At 41.1% G+C, this 23587-nt stretch overlaps 3 protein-coding genes and 1 long non-coding RNA gene across 6 annotated transcripts; 2 read left to right on the forward strand and 2 right to left on the reverse strand.

Moving 5' to 3' along the window:
• The first annotated feature begins 198 nt into the window (after positions 1 to 198).
• On the forward strand, positions 199 to 3376 carry LOC6579409 (polynucleotide 5'-hydroxyl-kinase NOL9). The gene is made up of 2 exons (XM_002005269.4): positions 199 to 2979; positions 3035 to 3376. The coding sequence occupies exons 1-2, from the start codon at positions 276 to 278 to the stop codon at positions 3307 to 3309; spliced, it is 2979 nt and encodes a 992-aa protein (XP_002005305.2). The 5' UTR covers positions 199 to 275; the 3' UTR covers positions 3310 to 3376.
• LOC6579410 (39S ribosomal protein L34, mitochondrial) lies at positions 3335 to 3793 on the reverse strand. The gene is made up of 2 exons (XM_002005270.4): positions 3686 to 3793; positions 3335 to 3626 (listed from the first exon to the last, which is right to left on the reverse strand). Exons 1-2 carry the CDS (start codon positions 3706 to 3708, stop codon positions 3404 to 3406), a joined length of 246 nt encoding a protein of 81 aa, XP_002005306.1. The 5' UTR covers positions 3709 to 3793; the 3' UTR covers positions 3335 to 3403.
• Positions 3794 to 3842: 49 nt separating this feature from the next.
• Positions 3843 to 22447, forward strand: LOC6579411 (serine-rich adhesin for platelets). 3 transcript variants are annotated; one of them, XM_032730306.2, is made up of 14 exons: positions 3843 to 4320; positions 14242 to 14616; positions 14890 to 15084; positions 15147 to 15278; positions 15347 to 15489; positions 16126 to 16209; positions 16276 to 16330; positions 16964 to 17977; positions 19087 to 19257; positions 20127 to 20195; positions 20257 to 20555; positions 20622 to 21775; positions 21845 to 22045; positions 22109 to 22447. In XM_032730306.2, the coding sequence occupies exons 2-14, from the start codon at positions 14494 to 14496 to the stop codon at positions 22390 to 22392; spliced, it is 3924 nt and encodes a 1307-aa protein (XP_032586197.1). In that variant the 5' UTR covers positions 3843 to 4320; positions 14242 to 14493; the 3' UTR covers positions 22393 to 22447. The 3 variants fall into 3 exon arrangements, with proteins under 3 accessions (XP_032586197.1, XP_032586198.1, XP_002005307.2); XM_032730307.2 differs by lacking the exon at positions 19087 to 19257; XM_002005271.4 differs by lacking the exons at positions 16964 to 17977; positions 19087 to 19257 and having other exon boundaries at positions 3845 to 4320.
• Positions 4296 to 6461, reverse strand: LOC122757738. Its single transcript, XR_006357868.1, has 2 exons — positions 5702 to 6461; positions 4296 to 5642 (listed from the first exon to the last, which is right to left on the reverse strand). It is a non-coding gene; the product is annotated as an uncharacterized LOC122757738 (long non-coding RNA).
• Positions 22448 to 23587: the final 1140 nt, after the last annotated feature.

A 23587-nucleotide genomic window follows, 5' to 3' on the forward strand; every position in this document is an offset into this window, starting at 1 on the left:
ATAACCACATCCCGTTCTGTTTTGCCATGTTTTCCCCCAAATATGATATAGAAAGTTACATTAATAGCTTAATAAACATTTATATTATATATATCTTATCAATCAGATGAATAACTCAGAGTTGCTTTGACAAGATTATTGACTTAGTGACACATTAATTCGTTACATGCCGTTACTGTTACTTTTATCGCAATACCATCGCTAATCCGTTCCTGCTTCTTAATTTTGAAGACACATGGCCCGGCATAAATAGTTAGCTGGTTGTTTTCTGTCAAATGAACAAAATGACAATCAAACGTCATGAGAGAGTACGGATAGAAATTCAGTCCAGTTTTAAGCTTACTGAAAATCGCATAGCTAAATCACAAGCTCCGCTAGTTTCAACAAATATCTGGAAAACAATTAATTACAAACCAAAAGTTGCTATTTGTAATCCACCGAGAATCGAGGAAAAAACAACGGCCACTCAAAAGGCGCCAAATACAATATCTAATCCAAAAATGTCTGAGAAAAACTTAAATGCAAAATTAAACTCTATTGCAAATTTGGACAATAAGATGGAAATGGCTGCTATTGCAAATGCAATCAAACGTAAAACTCAGAATGTTCCAGTAAAAGCAATTAATAAACGGGCTAAACTGGAAATAGGATCAACTCAAAAGGGTCAATTGAAGACTGCAACTAATAGGAAACAAAAACCATCTTATGCCATAAAAAAATCAAAGAAAATTGGTAATAAAAATGTGACTGCTAAAAAGAATACAAATTCAATAAAAATGAAGCGCCAGAGCGCTGAATCCTTGGACGGGGAAAAAGCAGAGTCTGAATCGGAGTCTGATGCTGAATTGTTGGACGAGGAGGAATCACAATCTGAATCGGAGGAGGAATCAGAGTTGATTGATACTGAATCGATGGACAAGGAAGAATCTGAATCGCTGGGCAAGGAAGAATCTGGATCGGAGTCTGACGCTGAATCGATGGAAGAGGACGAATCAGGGTCTAAATGTGATGAATCCGAGTCTGATGGGGAATCGTTGTACAACGAGACATTAGAATCCAAATTGGAGTCTGGCGCTAAATCGATGGACGAGGAGGAGTCCGAGTCTGATGCTGAATCGATGGACGAACAGAAATCAGAATCCAAATCGGAGTCTGACGCTGAATTGATGGACGAGGAGGAAGCAACGTCTGAACTAAATTCCGATTCTGATTATTCATGGGATAGTGACAAGAACTTCTTTTTGCAGCCAGGAATAATTAAAGCAAAGCTGCTTAAACCAATTAAAATAGATTTTGATATCCATGTGAAGAAGGTCGATGAGCCACTGTGTATAACTGAAGCGCCGGTGGTTGATGTAGACCTTACTAAAGTTTCGGTGTTCGACGGAATGATGGATAAAGCAGAGCCCGAAACTCAAAACTTTTCTGCGGAGACTGTGAAAGATGAAGCTTTAAGCGAATCTGATGACGAAGCTGAAGGTGAAAAGGAGCCGGTTGAGATGAGTGAAAATTCAGTAAATAATGATGAAGAAGACATAGAAATGCAGCTTCTGCCAACATATGAAGGTCGTATAACATCTCCATGGCACAATATACCTGAATTTACACCCGATTGGTGTGTTTTTGAGAATAGTTTCAAGACCAACAATGTGCTGGCTGTGGTGAAACAGGACATCGAGCTTTATGGCACCGTAACACTGACCTTGCTATCTGGACGCATTACAATCAATGGCTATAAGCCGCGCCGCGATGTTCCGTTGACCATCTATTCACCCAAAGGCTTTAACTGGGTGGCCATTTCACCCATGTCGAACATGAAACCAATCAAATCAAAACTGGAATCAAATTCGAGCTGGAAAGACCTGGAAGACAGTTTCACACGCGCTCAACTGGATCATATTAAGGGAAGCTATGATGAGTATCGCGATGCAATTGTGCTGATGCAGCGGAACAGCGGGGCACAAAATATGCTCCACATCATTGGCAAACACATGGTGGAGAAGGTTTTCCCCATGGTGAATACCTCCAATCGTCCGTATGCTTCGAGTGAGTATATCTTAAACTGCTTAATCCAGAGCGCCGATGCAAAGCAAACGCTGCGTATAACCCACAAGTGGATGAAGCTGAAGCTGCAGCCACGCAGTCGCTGGATGGTGGCTGGGGGCAAAGGTGTGGGCAAATCCACGTTACTTCGCTTTTTGCTGAACAGGCATTTGAGCCGCTTCGAACGCATTCTATTCATTGACCTGGACATTGGACAGCCCGAATTTTTTTTGCCACAGACGATTTCATGCTTTGTCATCGATGGCCCGCTGCTGGGAGCTGGTTTCTTTTTCAATAAACAGCCGGAACGAGCCTATGCAGTGGGTCATGTGAATGTGGTGATGTGCGCGGAGCAGTACATCCGAGCGGTGCGAGAGTTGCTGTTTCAATGCAAGGTTAACCCGAGCTATGATGAAATGCCGTGGCTCATCAATACGATGGGCTACAACAAAGGCTTCGGTCGGGAGCTAATGGCTCTATTGATCGACTGTGTTCAGCCAACAGATTTGATACAAATATCCAGTCCTAAGGCCATAAACAATTTTGAGATAACGCTAAATCCCAAATCCCTCGCCAAGGTGCGCCCCATTATTTATACAGCTGATGAGTTTAAGGTCAATGCAAAAGCCTTCAGCTACAAATTGCATCAGTTAGAAAGCGTTTTGCCGCAGCTGGAGCCGGAGCATCACTGGAGGATGAGCCCCAAGGATGTGCGTTACGCCAATTTGTTGGCGCGTCTCAGCAGTGCGTTGAACGGCAATGCAAAGTACCTGACCGATTGTCAGCCAGTTAGCGTGGATCTGGATGCAGTGAAGCTTGTGCATCTCGTGTCCAAGGATTACGTACGTGAGGAGCTTATAGCTGGCATGGAGGCCAATCTGGTTTATCTGTGCAAGGGTCGGCTGGATGACGATCCAAAAGAGTGTCTAGGAATAGGTAAGTCCTCGCTATAACTTATCAATATCTATTAAATGTCTTGCTCTTCTTGCAGGTGTTGTGCGTGCCATTGATTATGAGGAGAAGAAGCTGTATCTAGTCCCAGCCATGCCTTTGGAACGTCTCTCGCAGGTCAACTGTTTGGTATTAGGCACCGACATGTGCCTGCCGCAAGGATTTTTCAAGGATCAGGGTGCCGGCGTTGCCAACAATGTGCCTTTCGTGTTCATTATAGATGACAACAAGTCTTCTAAGAGTATACAACAAATCTACTTCCGTCCTGGTTTCATGCGCCAGCCGAAAAACCCGAAAACAAATACCAAAAATTAATATTTACAAAGAGAATTTGAACAAATTGTAAAAGCAATTGAAAATGTATTAACTGTGAACTGTTAAATGTATTGTATTGATTTGATTGCCTAGTCTAATGGGAGAGGTCGTGTCTGCCCTTCAGTATGCGCCGCATTAATACTCGTCTGCCTTCTGGTGTTGACATTCGCGCGTCCCATCCGTGGACGTTGATGCGCTTTACTTCGCGCGGCTTTGGGAAATGGCAGCGCACTTTCGGCTTCAGCACGGCGCGGTCAAAGGCATGTTTCTGGCGCACAAACAATGTTTGGGCTGTGTTCAGTGCCGACACACAAGTTCTGCAAGTGCATTGACAATTAATGTTTCACATATTAATGGGTATTATTTATATATTTACCTCTGCAGTAAACCTTGCAACATGTTAGGTAAGTTATGCGACTGTGGTGTGACCGTATTCGATAATTGATACAAATAGTATTGGAAAGCGTACACATGCCATATACAATCGACTCTATCGATAAAGTTATCGCTGTGTGCATTTTCGTATTAGTTGCCTGCGGTCACATCGTCATTCAAGTGCCGTCGTTTGCTCCAACAATAAAACGCTTTGGAGCCGTGTGTTTTGTATGTTGTTATACTAGAAAAAGTGAAAAGCTCGCTCGCAAACCATGTTAAGACTTGAACGCATTTTAATCAATTAACGCGCCGCCTTAGTAAATATATGGTGGCTTTTAATTGTAGAGTCACAGTTCAAAGTTGTCAGTGAAAAACCCTACATACCATTCATCATATTTATATAGGTGCGTGTGTACATATGTATGTGTGTGAGTGCGCGTATGCAAGTGCAGCTGCCGTTTGTAAGTAAATTTTCGCGTGTGTGTGTGCGTACGTGCATGTTGGAAACGCAATTTTGGCAGCAGATTCTTCAGCAGCTACAACATCAGCATCATTAGAACACAAAATTTAAGTGCATTTTATACATGAATGATCGCAAAACTTAAATAGAATACTGTGTGCAGCGTGCCAGCAGAGGTAAGTTTATTTTTACTTTAACTGCAACTGTGTGAGTGTATGTGTTTGTTTCTGCACGCTAATTAGCCTAATAAGTAAGATATATAAGGAAGATAAAGACAGACACAGCATTTGCCTAGCCAAATCTACAAAACGAAAATCGATTTTCCTGAACTTGCAATTTTCCATGCCTCACTGACTCCATGGAGCTGCCATAAGCAGCAGCATCAGCCCCAACGGCCGCAGCGGCAGCCGGCGATGCCAACGCCAGCGGCGCTGTCAACGTTCAAAATGCGGCATGGTACGCGTCTGGCAACGCGCCCCAAAATGCGGGGCAACCTCATAAAGTATACATAAATTGAATTTCGAAACACGGAAGCGACGAGCGATGAGCGAGATGCGAGATGAAAGGGGCCACAACAAGCTGACTTCTTCTTCTTCTTCTGCTTGTTGTTGTTCTTACTGTCTGCTGCTGCTGATGCAAAGCATGTATGTCTGCGTGTGCTTAGTTCTTGTCCATCAGCAATTGGTGTATAAAAAAAGAAAAGCTCGACCTGTTTTCATTTAACAGATTTTTGCAATCAGCAATGCTTTGGGAGCTGTCACAGCAGTCCTTTTTGGAAGCCAACAGCCCTAGCCCCGCCCCCTTTCTCGTCACTCACTCACGCACACAAACACACACTTAATGTTTGCGTGAAAGTGTGTGTGTGTGTGTTTTGATGACGGCACTCAGCCAAAAAGACGCCGACGCCAGCTGCGACTGCGGCAGCGACAGCGACGCACCCGCACTGATTTTTCACCGTGTGCGTTTGTGCGTGTGTGTTTACACCAATACACGCACAAAGCATTAGCAATTCTTGCTGTTTTTTTTTGGCGGATGCTGTGTGCGTGGCCAAAAAAAGGGGGTTGTCCCTTTTCCTCTTGCGCACCCTGTCCCGCAATGTCTGGTCCATTATTTGTCTTTCCTTCCCTTGCACAGGGTGTATAAGAGTGAGAGTGTGTGTGTGTGTGTGTGTGTGGGGCAACAAAAATTACTTTTACGAGCATTTAGCATAGGTTGTGTTTTCCTACTCTCATTTCTTGCCAACCCGCCGGCTCTTCCGCTCTCCCCCTCTCACAGTCTCATCGTCGTTTAGTCGTATTTGATGCGTTTTTAATCAGACTGCGGCAATTTACCGCTCGCTAATGGTGAGGGCGTCACTTGACATGCTTGCTGCTCGCCTGGCTCTTCAGCACCGTCTCTCTCACTCTCCGACTTTGTCTCTGTCTCTCTTGTTCTTTTAGTCTGCCTGCAGGCTTGTCATCTGCACGCATTTCAATTCCATTTTCGATTCCGTCACCAGCTGCGTTTTATATAATTACAATTATAGTTTGCCATTGTTTGACCATCGATATACCCTACACTTTCATTCGCTTGCTTTGTCCTCTTCTTCTTCTTCTTCTTCTTTTATCACACATATGCACGCATGCCATATGCCCCGCAGCGTTCGAATATTCGATGTATTTCTCTCGACTATCTTCCCTGTCCACCTTCCTCTCCCTCTTTCTATATTCCTCCCTCCATTCCTCTGTGTTTCTCTCTCTGGCATTTTGACCATACATATTTCAAATAAACAAGCCAGTGCAGACCTTTCCTTCACATACTCTAACTGCAGATGGGCTAATACAAATCTTTGATTGATATTTCTTTATATTATAAAATTCATTATTATTATTATTATTTTTTTGTTGTTGCATATTTTCATTATATGTATAAAAAAATTGAAAAAATGTGTGTTTGAAAGCTTTTTCACATAAAATGTAAATTGAAATGAGATAAAATATAACCTTGAAAGGTTTATTCAATCATGTGCCATTTCAATTTGATTTTCATTTAAGCAAAACTAAAAATTTTGAGGATGACGCACAAAGTGAATTAGAAATGAGAACATTAAGTTAACTTTGGAGATGAATCACAACAGATAATTGTTTTCAAGTAAAGCCCAAAAATTGCTCTGATGTCACTTTGCTTACACTCTATAAACTTAAAAGATTCACTTTTATGTAAATCTTGTATGAGAGTAAAATTCTTGACTCTTCTTTCCAAGAAGCTTAGCGTAGGGTAGGGTATTAAAAGTTTCGGTTTAGCTTTTACTTTCAACAAATTTTGTTGTTTTACTTGTTTTCTGCTCCATGGGCTGTTGAAGTATAAAAATACATACGATTCTATTCGTATTATGGCAGCAGCTGTTGTTCGAACCGGCAACGCATTGCTGGAGCAGCAGCAACAACAGCAACAGCAACAGCAACAACAGCGACAGCAACAACGACAACTGCTGTCGACTTCATCAACGCCTCCGAACGGCTGTTGTTTTTGTTGCTGTGCGTTGTGTTTGTTTTTAGCATTTGTTTGGTTTTTTCTGCTGTTTTTTGTTTTTGGAAAAGTACATACAATTTTGAAAATAAAAAAAGCGACAACAGCAACGGCAACAGCAACAGCAACTCCAACAACAACTTCAGTTGTCATCCATTATGCATGCAAGCGAATGGCTCGCGCAGCGGATCGCCGAGAGTTTTGCGATTGTGGCGACTGCCAACGTTGCAACTTGCTTGCCGGCACACGCTGCACCCGCAGCAGACAGCGCACACACACACACACACGCCTTGGCCAAAATGGCGACCCTGCACACACACACATACACAACTGCAATCTGCTCAGTTGTTGGCCCCACGCAAAAAAATATTTTTGTTGTGACTTGGCGAAAGATTCGCTTCACATCGCTTCGTCTCGTCTCGCCTCGCATCGCATCGCAAGGGAATGGAGCAATGGCCCCAGTGGTTCCAGTGACTCCACTGGCTCCGGTGACGGCTCTCAGGTTGCATATCGCGTTGCCGGCGACACTCTGCCACGTGATTACTAATCAACTTAGCACATTAATCAAAGCCCCCACGAAGACCCCCAGCGATCGATAGGCAGTGTGTGCCCAAAAATATTGTCATTTCAATTAGATTTAAATTTCGATAATCTATTTTATGTTGCGCCTCACAGACTAGAGAGTGTACACAAGGGATAGCTAGAATGTTATGTCATAGGCGACTTTAGTTTATGTGAAATATATGTACAATATATATACAAGGTAGTTTATGGAGTTTGTAATGAATTCCAAGCACCTAGTGACACAGTTTGTGATAGTTTGGTTGTTATGTATTCCACTATGTTATATAAATATGTTATGAAAATCACATGGAAAGGTGATATCTTATGGTGAGATAAAGAGAAAGAAAGAGAGAGAGAGGGGCAAGATAGCAGACAGAAATATAGTGAATGTGGGAAAAAGGGTTGAGAAAGAGTGCGAGATATAGAAAGGGACAGATGAAGAGAGTGAGATGGAGGGAGAGACGAATTAGAAAAAAAGGAAAAACCAGATATAAAGAAAAATATTAGAATAGATATAGGGATTGACAGAAATAAAGATGAGAAGATGAGATGAAGTAAAACTGCCAAGCGAAGCATAAGCTTAGAAATTTGTTTAAAGCGAAAAATACTAAATAATAGGTAGAAGAAATACGAGAAATTAGGGAAGGCGAATTTAAAAAGCCAATGCAAGACTTCTAGACAAAGACAGTTTCTATTCATTTCCTTAAGCTAATTATTGAGTGTAGGAAATGATCTATTCGTTGAGTTCTACTGGCTCGATCAGTCACAGCAATTTGTTGCAATCTTGGTTGTTGTTTTTGTCAACGTTGTTGTTATTGTTGCATCTGAATTTTGTCTTAATTTGAAATCAAATTGAGCCCAAATTGGATAGGCAGCCAGTGGGCGTGTCATTTGATTGCAAGTCATGCCAAATTAACAACTTTCTTTGTTGTTGCTGTTGTCGTTGCTGTTGTTGTTGTTGTTGTTGTCAACAACATCGGAGTCAACGTCATCGTCATAGTCCAATTACAGTCAATTAAACTCGATCATCAAATTATTTTGATATGGGTGCACGTTAAGAGCGCTGCATCTTTGGCTCGACGGCTGAATTCGATTTTTGGGTGTTGCCTCAGCGCTCTGTGGGTTAATGTGTCTGTCTGCCTGGGTTGAGTGCGCCGTCTGTCGCGACTCTGTCGCGTGTGCGTGCCCCCGGGCATACTACGTGCCGTTGCATCAATTTGCCGCACATTTCTTCTTTGGCCAACTCGCATGCCGACCCGGCCCGGCTCGGCTCGGCTTCACATATCATTGCGACGCATTGCTTAACATTTTCTTATGCTCGTTTGCCCGGATTGAGCAATCGCCGGAAATTAAGCAACTCGCATATGCGACAGCTACCTCAGTTTTGTTATCTTACGGCTTTCTTGTGCATATCTCTAAAAGTGCTATCATATCTCAGTCTGTCTCTCTCTCACTCAGTGCCTGTCTCTGTGTATGAATATGCATATCAGAGTAAGTAGATAAATGCCCCAAATCATATTTAATATCTAACATGTGCCGGCCATTTCAGTGCGTGCCAAATGCTATATACGAGTATATACTCAATTATACAATTATATCTCTTTATGTTTCTGTACAATTTAGGTTAAAAGGGTATTATTGAGTTCTGTTTTGTCGTCTATAAGTGGCACAGCGAGGTGTTCCATAAGATTTCCGCATGACTGTTAATATAAAATCAGATTGAATAAAGAATAAATCCAGTTCTCTTTTGAAGACTACAGATTTTTAAATTGAAATAATACTGTAGCCATATATTCATAAATCTTTATATACATATTTTTTTAATACATTTTCTCACACCCAGGGCCTATAAACAAGCCCATTAAAGGGCATGCCAAATAAAAATAAACTATATCTTTTCAAATGTCTTTTTTTTTTTGAGCTTGTAAAAGTCTTAAAAAAATATTTTTGTAGGTGTCAGCTGCAGCGGCTGCTCCTTAAATTTCAGCAAAAAATGCATAACTTAACAGATTTTCATGTTTCTCGCTCTTTTATATTGTTATGAGTACAACAAACATGACACGCCTGTCCGATCTGCCATCAAGTTTGATTGAAAAAACAAAAAAAAAAAAAAACGAACAACGAGAAAATTCAACAACCGAAAATGAATTTGATTCTATTTTTGGTCAATTGTGGCCTGCTTTTTCGAGATGTATTTGTGTGTTCGTTTTTTTTTTCGTAGTAATGCATTTGCTGGGGCTTTTTTCGGGGTTAGGTTCCAGTTCATTGGCGATATAATACGAATATTACAGAGAGCTGGGAAAGTAAGGGAATGAGAGAGAGAGAGACAGAGGGACAGTGGGAGAGCTTATGTTTTCAACAAGAAGATTGTGGGTCAAATATGCGTTGTCATAGAAAATGAATTACGTGAAACACATGTGTGTAAATACATGCATGCGTGTGTGTGTGTGTGTTTATGTATATATGTATTTGTATATATAACAATTTCTTTTCAATCAGGCAGCAGCGTAAACAAAATACGAGCAACAAACAATCCATTAAAAGTTCATTGGAGACGCGCCCATTGCGGAGCATCGAATTAATTAAAGCTGCTACAAAGACACAGAATAAGCAAGACAGATAGAGAGAAATAGAAAGAGAGAGAGTATAGAGAATGAAAGAGAGAGACAGAGAGTCCGGCAGGGGAGTGGGCAGCGAAGGGTGAAAGCTGCACTGCATGACTTAAAGAAATTGTTTTTTATTATTTCTTGGAAACGAAATACACACACATATATGAAATAAGTTATAAGCAATAAAAAATGGAATTTATTTAAGTGGGCGCCACGCTGAAAATACCCTAGAATAAGTTGATAATATAAAAAAAAATTTATCTTAAGAAAATTTAATAATTTAATATTTGTTTTGAATTAAATATATATTTTATTATATTTAAAAATGAATATAAAATATATATTATATGTTTTCTTAAATTAAAATTAATTTAATTTTAATTGAAATTAAAATATGTTTGTATTAAATTATTTGATAACTGTTAATATATTTCATATGTTTCTAGATCTTACAACGATAGTAAATACATATTTATATAAATTAATATGTAGCATGCTACCTCATAACAGCGTAGCATTTATAGGGTATTAGAAACATAAGTCAAATTTGCTGCGTAAGCCGCGTCAAAAAGAATTTTAAGAAGTCAGCAACAAAATGCGGCCAATAAGAAGGCGCAGTTACAGCTGTAGAGCCATGAACTTTGTGTGTGTGTGTGTGCATGTGTGTGCTGTGTGTGCGTGCGGTCATAATGAAAATAAATTTGTTTATGCGACTCTGTGGGCTGCTTAAAGAAAGAAGCTCTTTGTTGAAAGTTGGGCCAGAGAATCAACACTTTTGTGTCACGTAGCAGCAGCCACAACAGCAACAGCAACAACTGCAGCACACATTCACACACACACACACACACGCACACATTTATGGTTAGTTTAGAAGGCAGCAGCACCTTTGCCGCCCACTTGAAGTCGCTTAAATGTAAAGCTAATTGGCTGCACTTTGGCCCATTGGCCGCATGTGGAGCGTACGGGGCGAGATAATGAAATGCCCGCAGGCAGGTTGGACAGTGAGTGAGTTGGACAGCCAGACAGACAGCTGCACAACGAAGCAGGCATGCAGGCATGCAGCATGCCGCATGCAACATCCAACGAGTGCCACTCAGCACTAAATGCATGGCTAATCACATTATAGATAGCGATATGTCTTTGTTTGCGGCACTTGAATAGAGAGCGCTGGGTGTGTGGGTGCCACAGCATCCTCATCAACATCACCATCATCATCATCATCATTAGCTGCAACAGCAGCAGCAGCAGCAGCAGTAGAGGCGGCAGCAGTAGACGCAGCAGCAGCAGCAGTTGAAGCATCATCACAACCCCATCAGCATCTTCATAATGATGTTCAGTTTTTATAGATTGGCGCCTTTTGTTCTACGTCTATGGCTTTATACCTTTATTAGTTTGCTTTTGTTTGTTCAATTTATGAACTGAACTCTCGACTCCATTGAACTTTGCCTTTGCCTAGCTGCAGTTGCAGCCGAAGCTCCCACACACACACACACACTCACATAGAAAGAGAGACATGGATACAGAACACAGAGCACACACACACACACACACACACTCATTATGCAGTAAACTTGTTTCTCTGTTAGTTCTGTATTGTTTTTCTCTCATTATCTCCCTCTCTATCACTCTCTCTCTCTCTCTCCCTCTGGCTGTTTTACATTTGGCGCAATGCTAATTCATTTGCATACACAACAAAAAGAACAAACCCAACAACAACGAGTACGCACACCCACAATAACTCTATCTCTCTCTCCCCCTCTCTCCCTCTCTTTCTCTGTGTTTATAACTCATTCTCATTCATGCCAAAACTGCTGCCAACTTGACTGATGGCCCCGGCATGCTTGGCTGCATTTTAAGTTCATCTATTTGTGGCATATTGCCTGAACAGAGTATCGAGTGCCCAGTCTTCAGTTAACAGTTCTCTCGCTCTATCTCTGTGTCGCCATCTAGCCATCTCTCTATGTACATATATTCCCTCTGGTCCCTGCTGATTGCTATGCCAGGCAGGAGACGAAACGAGCTGTTCAATTAATATTGTTGCCCACTTTGAAAACAAACAAATTGGCTGCGAGTGCGACAAGTTAAAGTGCTTCACTCAAGCATGCTCGACTAGAGGTTACCCTGTAAAATGAAACCAATTCAATTGGTATTCAATTGAGCTTGAAGTTGTCTTAAACAGTGTCTGCTAATTTTATGTAGAGCCCTTTATTTTATTATTTTATATACTACAGAAAAAGTTTCATAAGTGATATGTAATATATGTATGTAGAATATTTTTTGTAGATTTTCCTGTAGACTTACAAATCTGTAATCTATAGTGTCATATATATTGTATTATTCAATAGATTTTCATGGTTTAATCAAGACCTTATATACATATAAAATGTTTTATATAGTATAAAGTATATTTACTTAATTGATTTAATATAAAAAACTCAATTTTAATTTAATTGATTCATCTTTCTCGCACTCGAACCGCAAACTTTCTTATAGGCCACATAAAAATCCTCCGAATATCTCTCGTAACTTCTATTTATGTTTGGTGCTGGCCTAACTAATGCATCCAGCTGTGCGTAATTTTCACCATTTTCCCAACTTGTTGCATTTATCATTAATTAGCCCCGCTCGGCTCGAACTGGTCTTTGCTCGCTGTGCGCGTTGACATGTTTAATGCCTCAATTAAGACGTTTCCAATTCCGTTTTTATTGGTATTCCACAGATCCTAAGTCATTTTTCCACACACTCTCGCGCCCCATTACGAATTTCACTGCAAAAGTCTTGAGCCGGCGAACTCGGGTGCAACATATGTTGGCCTCATTTTCGATTCGCAGGAGGAGCGAGTGTTGAATGTTGAATGATTGTTCGAAAAACAGCCTGGGAATGGGATCTGCACTATAAATAGACGCGGCTATTGATAAGCCTAGCCTCAGCTTGGAATGTAGACGTCATTAGTCAGATTAAACCAAACGACTTTGATTGCATTTAAAAATATATATGTATATATGTGTATATATTCGTATTCGTATTCGTACTTATCAATGGAATTTCTTTGCTTTATAATCTTATCGAATACGAAAAGTATGCGTAGGCTGTTGATAAACAGCGCACAGATGTCTACTTATATTATATATACTTATAGTGATATATACTCATGCACTTTCTCTTGAAAGCATGAGACATTCTTGCAGCTTTGGCATGTTTCACATATTTGTAAAGTGCAACTTTTACTCGAAACAGTTGCTAAGCTTAAGAGCTACATTTAGCTTTGCTTTAATTTAACTTCTGCATGGCTAATGCTTAAGAGCTGCATTTAGCTTTGTTTTAATTTAACTTCTGCATGGCTAATGCGGAATTGCGTAGGCTTCTGTTTATTTGATATTCGATATCTTTATGGCGTTATATTGATACTTAAGTAACAACCGTTTAGCTATGCCCACATGCTTGGCTATCTAAAATACTCAATTAACTTTACAATATGCCAGAGATGGCATATTCTTCTTGCATCCGAAATACCAGAGATTTATTAATGGACTTTAAAGCAGGAATTATGATGTAAAGGCCTCATCGAGCAGACGTTGAATACGATTTGATTTTAATGATATTTTAAAGTGATTGACGATTGGAAAACAAATATTGCTACGAGGGAATAATATAGGACGTGGATTACTTTAAAGAACATAAAATAGACATTTATTAAAAAATAAATAGCTATTGAAAAAGTTCAATAAATTTACAGAATAAATACAAATTGATCAGAGATTATATATTATCATATCATATCTATATTATCATATAGCAAAGTTTTTCCATTAGAGAGTCTATATATGTATGTATTAACTCTTTCATTTAAGAGTCTGTATATTATGCTCTATTTTAAATTTATAAATCTTGAGAGCAGGAAATGGTTTAATCATAGGGAATTAGAAAGCTAGAACACAAGACGGAAAACTAACCTGAAAATGTGTTACGCCCATTTGGGCCATTTAAAAAACTGGCATTTGTTTACAACTTTCCATTTTCATGTTATTTAACCAAAGTGCATATTGATCTGGCGCTAATTTCCACTCGAATATGTTTGAGTGGGTAAGGCAACAATAACAACAACAACAACAATGCTAACAGATGTGAAAAACAGTTGTTTATGTTAATTACGTATACGTAGACCAGTTGCCTAAGCATTTATAATTTTTGTTAAGCTCATGAATGGGTTACAAATTGGGTGTGTGTGTGTATAGAGTATGGGGTCGGTGACCCAATTGATTATGACTATTCATAAATATCTATCTATATATCGTAATGATAATTAAGCACTTAATTAACATGAACATAACGAGGCGAGACCTTTTATGCTTTTATATATGTCAAATATGTATTCATAATTCTCATAAAAATTTATGGTATGCTTCTCTTTTGCAGATGACGTAAACGACAACAACAACAACAACAACAACGATAACAACGACAAAGATAACAACCACAACAACAACAACAACAACGACGGCAGAAACGAGTCGAATCGCTTCACTTTCCCCTCTGGCATCTAATCTCTGTATCTCTGTATCTGCATCGAGCTGTCTTTTGGCATTGTTAAGCAAAGCGAAACGAAAACGAAACTGAAATCATATTCTATATAGAAGTCGGTCGTCTATATAGACTTAGCTGTTAGGCATGAGGCCGTTGGTGTTATCGCTGGAGTGCAATCGAGCCGCAACGTTGCCAATTTTATTGCTTGCTTTGCTACTGGCGGCGGCTGCGAATGCCGAACGGGATTTCAATGTGAATGACTCACAGGTGAGGCGGGCGGCGGGGAGAGCAAACAAAGAATGCGTTGCATTGTTGCTGCTGCAGAAGCCAATGCAACAGCAACAGCAACAACTGCAGCAGCAACAAGCAACAGCAACAAGCAACAGCAACTGTAACTGCGGCCTGTCATTTGTCTGTTAATTTTGATTGATGATGCCTGACACATTTCACTTGAAAATGCCGACAATGACTGGCTGCTTCTCTCACTCCACCGGCAGCCAGTGGTTAAACTCTTGAACTCTTTTGCGGTCTCTTTTGTAGGTGCCGGTCATAGAGCCGAAAGAGGCGCCCGCCTACAAGCAGGAGCCCTATGTGACGGACCTAATGCGCTGCCAGCAGGCACAGTCCGAGATTGTGCTCTCGCTGCTGCTGCGCAAGCAGGAGTGGAGCGAGCTGAGCGTCGCCAAGCGCATGCATGTCCAGGCCAAGCTGGCCAAGTTCTTTGCCATACCCAAGGTGAGTTAACTGCATCATATGGTAGCTTTAAACTGCAAATTTGGCCTGCTTTGCATTTGCAGGAATTCATTACGCTGGATTCGGTGACGAAGCGGGAGCTGGGCAACATGCATAAGCTGGCCATGCGCAAGGGCGGCAAGGGTCAGAAGCATGTGGACACTGCGAATCGCCGGCTGGGACGTGCCAGCTTTATGGTATGTCGTTGTATCTCGCTTTGCGCTGTGTTTGCCTCTAATCTTTGCTGTGAAATCTCTTTGCGCAGATCGGCTGTGGTTCGAGTTACTTTAGCATGGGTGAGCCCATAGCCAAGCAGATTGGACATCAGATCAAGGATGGCACCATAGGCGCACTGACGGAGGAGAACTTTGGATTGTGGTTTATTTGGCGCAAGGAATTGAAGTCCAGGTAGCTAAAAAGCGAGAGAGAGGCTGGACAAATGTAGTGAATGTATCTAAGTCGATGTTGCGCAAATGTAAACTAATATGTGACTGAGAGACATAATGTAGATGCTGTGATGAAGTTATTCAAGCAATATCCAAAAGCAAGGCGAATCAGCTTGCATGAGACATATAAATAACTGTATATATGAAATAAGTAACTTGATATATGCCTTGGAATTGGCTTTTGCCAGCCATTTTGCCATTTTATTGAGCTGCATCAAAGCAAAATGATATATGTATAGTCCAGTTAGCCCTGAACATTGTTTATGGTATATATATAGTGAATATTAGTATAAGTGAAATGCTATCAATGTTCAATTAAACTAAACAAATGCTAGAAATGCTAGATAATTGCGAGAGAGAGAGATAGAATGTGAATGCTGCGATAAAGTTTATCATGAAGCAAAAGCTAAATCCAAGGAATCATTTATAATTATATATAAGTAAACTACATATATACATAATGCTGTGATTAGCTTGTTTTTTTTCTTCTTTTTTTAAACGAAGGTAAATGACAATTGTATATATATTTCTATTATTATCTATATTTACAAAACTCTGTTGACTCACTAACTGATTCATTTGTGGTTTGTATTTGCAGATCGCGGCGTAAGCGCAGTGATGCAGAGGGTAGCGGCCTTGAAGAAGACTATGACTATGGAGAGGATGACGAGGAGCAGACGCCGTAAGTGTTATCAATCAAAAGTAAATAGCGAATTGCTAAATGTAATTATATATATATATTTTTCAGTGAACTGGTTACGGTTTTGCCCACATCGCATGCACATCGACATCACCATGGCGTGGTGAGTGTTGTCATTGAATTTAAGAAGTGTTCTCTCTTAGGCTATTATTTGGTTTTGATTATCTTTTTGTGGTGTTTTCCGATATTCTGAGGTTTTTACTGTTGGTTGGATAATGTGTAACTAAATTACTGTATATCAAATTAAAAATACTACGACTATACAGACCAATACGTTTAAGTATCAACTGTTACGGAAGATCATAATTATGTTTGTTACTGCACTTTGTTGATAACTGCAAATGACACGACACACAACAACCACACAAGTTCACAAAATACTCACATATATATAAATATATCTAATATATATATATATTCAGTATATATATATATATTTATACTTAAGTATCATTGAATTTGATGAAACGATTCTTTAACATTGTGTATATGTAATTCATCATATGGTGTTCTCGTCTTTTCTTCTCTCTCTCTCTTTTTTTGACATTTACATTATCTTTCTTTCTCTCTCTCTCTCTCTCTCGCTGTGCTCATTTACTTACTGTTACTACCATTGCAATATATGAATGTTAATTATTCATAAACTAACTAACAACTCCAACAACAACTACAACAACAATAACAACCCGAACAACAACCATCCATACACAACTAATCCCTGAACGAGCAACTGCAGTCGGAGCAAGAGGAGAACGCTGGCTCCGTCTCTACATCGTCGGCTTCATCGTTGCCCGCGAACAAATTGGACGAGGAAATCGAAGAGAGCGTCTCCAAATTGGAGTCGGTCATTAGCAAGACCATTGAGAACACGAAAAATATTAAGGATCCGGTGCTCAGTGTCGACGATGAGGTCGATGACGTTGAGGAAGTTGAGCTGCCACAGCTGGGCTCCCAGACGCAGCAGCTGGGCGTACCCGCCGCGCCGGTGATTGTGGAGCCTGAAAATGAGCTTGGCAATGAGCTGGAACTCAAGCCGAGCATCGTCGAGCAGCAGCTGGAGCAGGAGCAGGAGCTGCCATTAACCACAACCGCTACAGCTGGCAGCAGCTCCATGGCAACGGTAAACGTTGCAGCTGAAGATGCTGCCGACAACAACAACAACAACAACCAGGTTGACACTGCGGCCAACGCTGTTGATGTAGCTGAGCACACTGCAACGAGCACCTCACAAACGACCACTAACCACAACAACAACAACAACAACAACAACAACAACAACATGAACATCAACAACAATAACTTAACACCTGCTACACCAGGCACCTCTCTGCCAGCGTCGTCGTCCGCTCATCCCCAACCGTCTGAATCATTTTCACCATACGATGCCAGCTCCACCATGTCCCAGTCCAACCTTTACACATCCTCATCCCCAGCGATTGCAGCCACAATTGAAACTGTCGAATCGTCTGCCCCCAGCAGCAGCACCGGCAGCAATCCTGTTGCTCCTGTCATCATAACCTCCACCTCAGTTTCGTCGAGCACAGCAAGTGTCATAGACTTTGATATGGCTAATACTCTCACAACAATAACAACAACCGAAACTTCGTTATCATCATCATCGTCATCAACACCTTCATCATCGTACCCCACAACTTCATCATCGTCATCATCAACAACAATTGCAACTATGCCAACAACAACAACAACAACAGCAACAACAACAACTACAACACAATCACAAACGCCAAAGGTAATGTCGCTTTTGTCTGTGTGTGTGTGTGTGTCTAAGTGAGTGTGAGTGCGTGCGTGTGTGTGTGTATCTCTGTCTCTCTCTCTCTCTCTCTGTGTGTCGCTCTCACACTCACTATGTCTCTCGTTGTGCGACAATTGTAACTGTTGTTTAGCCTTTTATGTATCTTTGTATCTGTATTTGTCGCCTGTTTTGTCTGTCTACGTCGCCGTCGTCCCTCAGTCAGAGCCGAAACAAACTATATATATATATATGTATATCCATATAATATGTATCTGTGTACAAGTGTCATATATACACGTGTTGTTTGTGTTGTATAATTGTTATAATCCTGATGTTGTACAACTTCGCCGCCGATCTAACCTCAAATAATAATAATAATAATACCCATAGCGTCAATATAAACTTAAGTACTTTGTTCAACTTTTAGCTATAGCGAATTGTGCTTTATGGCCCTAAACATGTGCGCCCAGTGGGCCAAAGGGCTATTAGGGTCTAGACACAATCAAATAAATTATGAATAACTAGATATTATTATTTTATTATATTTATATTTTAGTTTATTTTTGTGATAAAGTATATTTAGTTTAAGTTATATTTTTAGTTATATATTTTTAACTTGATTTTATTTTTGTATATAAATATATATGTATTATAAAGGGTGTTGGTTAAGGTTTCATAAGGCTCTCAATCTAATTGTCTAACCGTGTTTATGGCTCTTAACTTTACTAACTATTTGCACTCAAATAGAAATGGGAAAAGCCCTCAATAGATCTTAGAGATGTTTATGATGAAGTAAACAAATTTTCAATATATTTTCAATATATTTAAAATATATTTTCGATATTTTGTATTCCTAGAAATCAAGATAGAACAGTTCTAATATTTCATTGCATCAATTTGCAATATTTCTCAGTAATGCTTCGCTTCATATGTCCTCTGACTATATTTTCTCTGAAATTTCATGACATATCAGATCTGGCCCCATTTGATATGCTGCCCCTTTGATTTTTGTTCTGTTATCTCATGTTTATCTCATGAATTTTTGTTTTGATGTACAAAAAAAAAAAAAAAAATGGAAAATTGAAAAAACCAAATGCAAACTGCAGACAAATGCAAATGTGCTTGAGCCAAGCACCTGGCTGACTACAACGGATGTGGCTGATGCGGATGCGGATGGGGATGTGGCTGCCACCACAACGCCGCGTACAACGCTGGCCGAGATCGAGTTGCTCGAATTGGCCACCACGACGCACAGCACGCTTTCGATTAGCCCTAAGGTGAACTACTTCAGTCCACGCGCACAGACTTTGTGTGCTGCTATGCATCAAAGTAGTATATATTTCTCCTATATATACATATATATATATCTATGAATTTATATCTATAATATGCTGCACAAAACTCCCACCAATCTCCCCAGCCCAACATGCCCCACCATGCCCACGCAGCCCAGTAGCCCAGCCTCCCCCCTAGCCAAGGCAACTAGTTAAGCCAATTAAGGGATTTCAACGTTTACGTCTAATGCACTTATCCTTTTCAAATGGGATGCCAATCAGCGCTGATTAGCAGCGCGTTTATTCTCCTCGCATGGTATTGCATGTCACTTTATGTATCTTTAGCTATGTATATGTATCTATGTATCTGTATCTCTATTTGTGTCTCTATTTGTATCTGTATCTGTATCTCTATCTGTGTCTCTGGCACCCTCCATAGTTGCAACACTAATAAACTTTGCCTGCTCTCAACAATATTCAAGCATGACACTAAAGAAAAAACCAAAAATGCAATGTTTTGCAGTCGGCTTTAAATGACTAAGCAATACTCGTTCATGGTATGGAAAACAGTTTTTGAAAAATTTAAAAAAAATATAGAAATATTAGTTTTCATATTTCTGAGTCTGAAACTGATATTGAAAAGAAATTTCAGTAGACAATTTACATTCTAAATTTTCTAGAGTTCTATACTAAACGAATTTACCGAGTACTTATACCCTAATAACCTAACTTAGCTATATCTTTAACGAACATCCAAACTCCAAGCTGTTTAGCATATCATGAACGAGCATGCAACATCTGAGAAATGAGAAGATGCGTCGCATTAATTAGCCAGTTCGTAAGTCATTTCATGAGTTCTTTGTAATTCTCAGGCAGCGGATGCTGTGGACGCACTCGAAGCCGCCAGCAATAGCAGCGTGCCCAATCTGGCTAGCAATGAGGTGAGTCAAGCATGTGACACTGACTATATGAAACCGTGACTAAACTGAATTCCTTTTACAGCTGGCAACAGCAGCGACGACACGACAGCCGCAGCTGGAGGCGGTGAGCACCTCGACGGAGGCCTCCACGGATTATGTGGAGCCACGGCAGGAGAACAGTGTGCCGATCATTAAAATGCGCCTGCAGAAGCTGGCCGTGACGTCCGGCAAGGCATTCAGTTTTATTGTGCCCGAGGAAACGTTCTACGATGCCGAGGATCAGACCAATCTGCGCCTGGAGCTGACCGATAAGGATGGCCACGAGCTGAAGCCCACATCCTGGCTGCAATTCAATGCGGATAAACGTGAACTCTACGGCATGTAAGTGGCGCATATAAATACCTAAATGGGTTAGTTCAGAAATTAACTTGATTCATCTACTCACAGCCCATTGGATGACACCGTGTCGCGTTGGCAGTATCGTCTCTCGGCTACCGATTCCGGCAATTCCAGCGTTACGGAAACTGTGGAGATTAGCGTGCAACAGCATCGGGCGGTGCGCACCATCAATCACGAGATCAGCATCGCTGTGCGCATCAATGAGAAGCATGGCAACAACATTGACTGGCAGCTGAAGCTGATCAGGGCTGTTGCCCACACGCTGGAGGATGGCGGCAGCTCGGCGCTGGTGGTGCGCGAGATACGGCAGACCCTGCAGGAGCCGCAGAGCGCAGTGTTTGTGTACTTCAATGAGACGCTGCCCACCAGTGAATGCCCCGAGGCGGAGTTGAATGAGCTGGTGCGTCGCCTGGACGTGCAGCGTTTGAATGATCTGTTGCAGCCATTGCTGAGCATCAAGTCCATAACGGGTCAGCTCATTGGCACTTGCCAGAAGACAGAGTTAACCAAGATAAAGCCCACCACTCATATGGCCAAGAACTTGCCGCCGATGCCGCGCAACCAGGTGGATCGAGTGAATGCCTCCGTTGGCCAGCTGCTCGTGTATAAGGTGCCCAGCGATACCTTCTACGATCCGAATGATAACGAGCTAACGCTCTCGCTGAAGACGAAGGACCACAAAGAGCTGAGCACACGCTACTGGCTGCAGTTCGACTCCAAGAATCAGGAGTTCTATGGCATACCCAAGGGCGGCGACTTGGGCTCCGAGGAGTACCTGCTCGTTGCCGAGGACAGCGGCGGCCTCACTGCCAACGATGCGCTCGTTGTCGTCGTCAATAACATGCCCAAAAGGGAGTACGCCATACTCTATAAGGCATACCTGGCCATACGCCACGAGAACTTCAATGCGGAGCTGCAGCGTAAATTTGTGGAGCGCATTGCGAGGCTGCATGGCGATGCCAACACCAATCAGATTGTTGTGCGCTCGATTACCACGCACCACGACTCCGACGGCACAATTGTCAACTTCTACAATGCCTCACTGTACAAGACGCACAATCGCTGTCCCGACGCCGAAATGGCTGCCACGCGCAGCATCTATCTGAACAGCGACATGATGCCAAGTGCCAGTGTCAAGAAGGCATTGGGGCCGGAGCTGAATCTAACCAACTTTACGGTTGTGCCCTCTGCCGCATGCCATCGTAAGTGAAAGAGAATGCTAGGAATTCCATGGACCATATTATTAAATAATATTTTCTGTCTATTTTTAGATTCGGAGAATAGCGACATTACCCAGCACGAGTATATTCCACCGCGCAACAAGGAGCCGAGTCTGAAGCCCAGCTTCCCACAGGAATATCTAGCCACATTTATATTGCCCGCCGTTATTATTGTGGTCATGGTTCTGCTGGCCTCCATCATAGCCTGCTGTTTGCATAGACGCCGTCATAAGAGCGGCAAAATGGAATTAGGTTAGTTGTGAAATCAAATATAATATCTTTGTCTAGATTGATATAATATTTATATCATTGCAGGCGATGAGGAGGAACGCAAGTCGTTCCGCACCAAGGGCATACCCGTCATCTTTCAGGACGAGCTCGAGGAGAAGCCCGAAATAGGCAATAAGAGCCCTGTTATACTTAAGGACGAGAAGCCGCCGCTGTTGCCGCCCTCGTACAATACCTCCAACATGAATGGCGACAACGATGTGGATGAGTATGTGCCACCGCCGGCTGTGGTGCTCGGTGGACGCGAGGTGCGAGGGAAATCACCGGCAACGCCCTCCTACCGCAAGCCACCGCCATATGTTTCGCCATAAATGAGGGAAACGGCAGCAGCAACATCAGCAACAATAAAAGCAGCAACAACAACAATAATCACTATTAACAACAATAATCAACTCTTAACAAAAAAAAAAAAAAAAAAAAAAACAGAAACGAAAAGAAAAGAAAAACTAAAAAAAATCAGATTACAATTTACAATCTTAATCAAAGAAATCTTTCGCACCCTCGATGTCAACATTATCAATCAACGTTAACTCAAAAGTTGTTCTAAATTTGAATTGAGGTGCAACTCGACCCCCCGCCCACATTAATGATAATATATTTAACATGAAAAACAACGGTATTAAGTATGGACACAACTGTTAAACAATCAATTAACGATTTCAATATGCGACTCTTGGCTAACAAATTAAGCTAAAAACTAAAAAATTTAACATTTAAACAAGAAATCACTATGCTGCATATAATTTATCTAGTATGTACCTTAACTTATATGTATACACACACACACACACACTCATACACACACTCATTTTGGTAAACAAGCGAGAGAGCTTGAAAAACACAAACCTTTTTTATAGAATAGCATTTAGAATTTATTTGTAACTGCGGCCAGCCGCATTTTTGCCCCTTGCCACAAACCTCGACTCGTTTGTATGTGCTTGTTATATGAAATATGTTCCTTGAGCAGCTAACAGAAGACGTTCGGCTTGAGTTCTTTCAAGTCAAATTGTTTTCGATTCTAGCTTAGGCCAGTGCCGTCCGCTCACATTCAAAGTCTTAACAAAGACTGGCCGCTGCCTGGGGGCCAATTCGAAATTTCCTTCGGCGCCAACATTCGAGCCATGTTCTGGAGCTTGAAATGGTTGGTTGCCTAGTATTATGTCATATCATTTATATCATTAATTGGCCACGCCCTTCAGTACCTACAGTCATTTGAGTGGAAAGGGGCACTTAGCTTCACATGCATTTAGTTTATAAGAAGCAAACGTTTTTATAATGCTTACTCGATACAGCTGCCAATTTGAATAGTGAATGAATGAATGTTCACTCAACTCATTTACAAAAAAAAAACCAAGAAATCAAAAAAATAATAGTACATGATCCGAATTCCTATATAGTTGCCCCACAAGTGCTTCCTCTATACCACCAAATCATATCCAAGAAACGACCACAAAGTAAACAACAAACAAACAAACACACACACACACAACACACACTAATTATAAT

Source organism: Drosophila mojavensis, unplaced genomic scaffold (genome assembly GCF_018153725.1).
Source record: "Drosophila mojavensis isolate 15081-1352.22 unplaced genomic scaffold, ASM1815372v1 contig_80, whole genome shotgun sequence".
NCBI lineage: Eukaryota > Metazoa > Arthropoda > Insecta > Diptera > Drosophilidae > Drosophila > Drosophila mojavensis.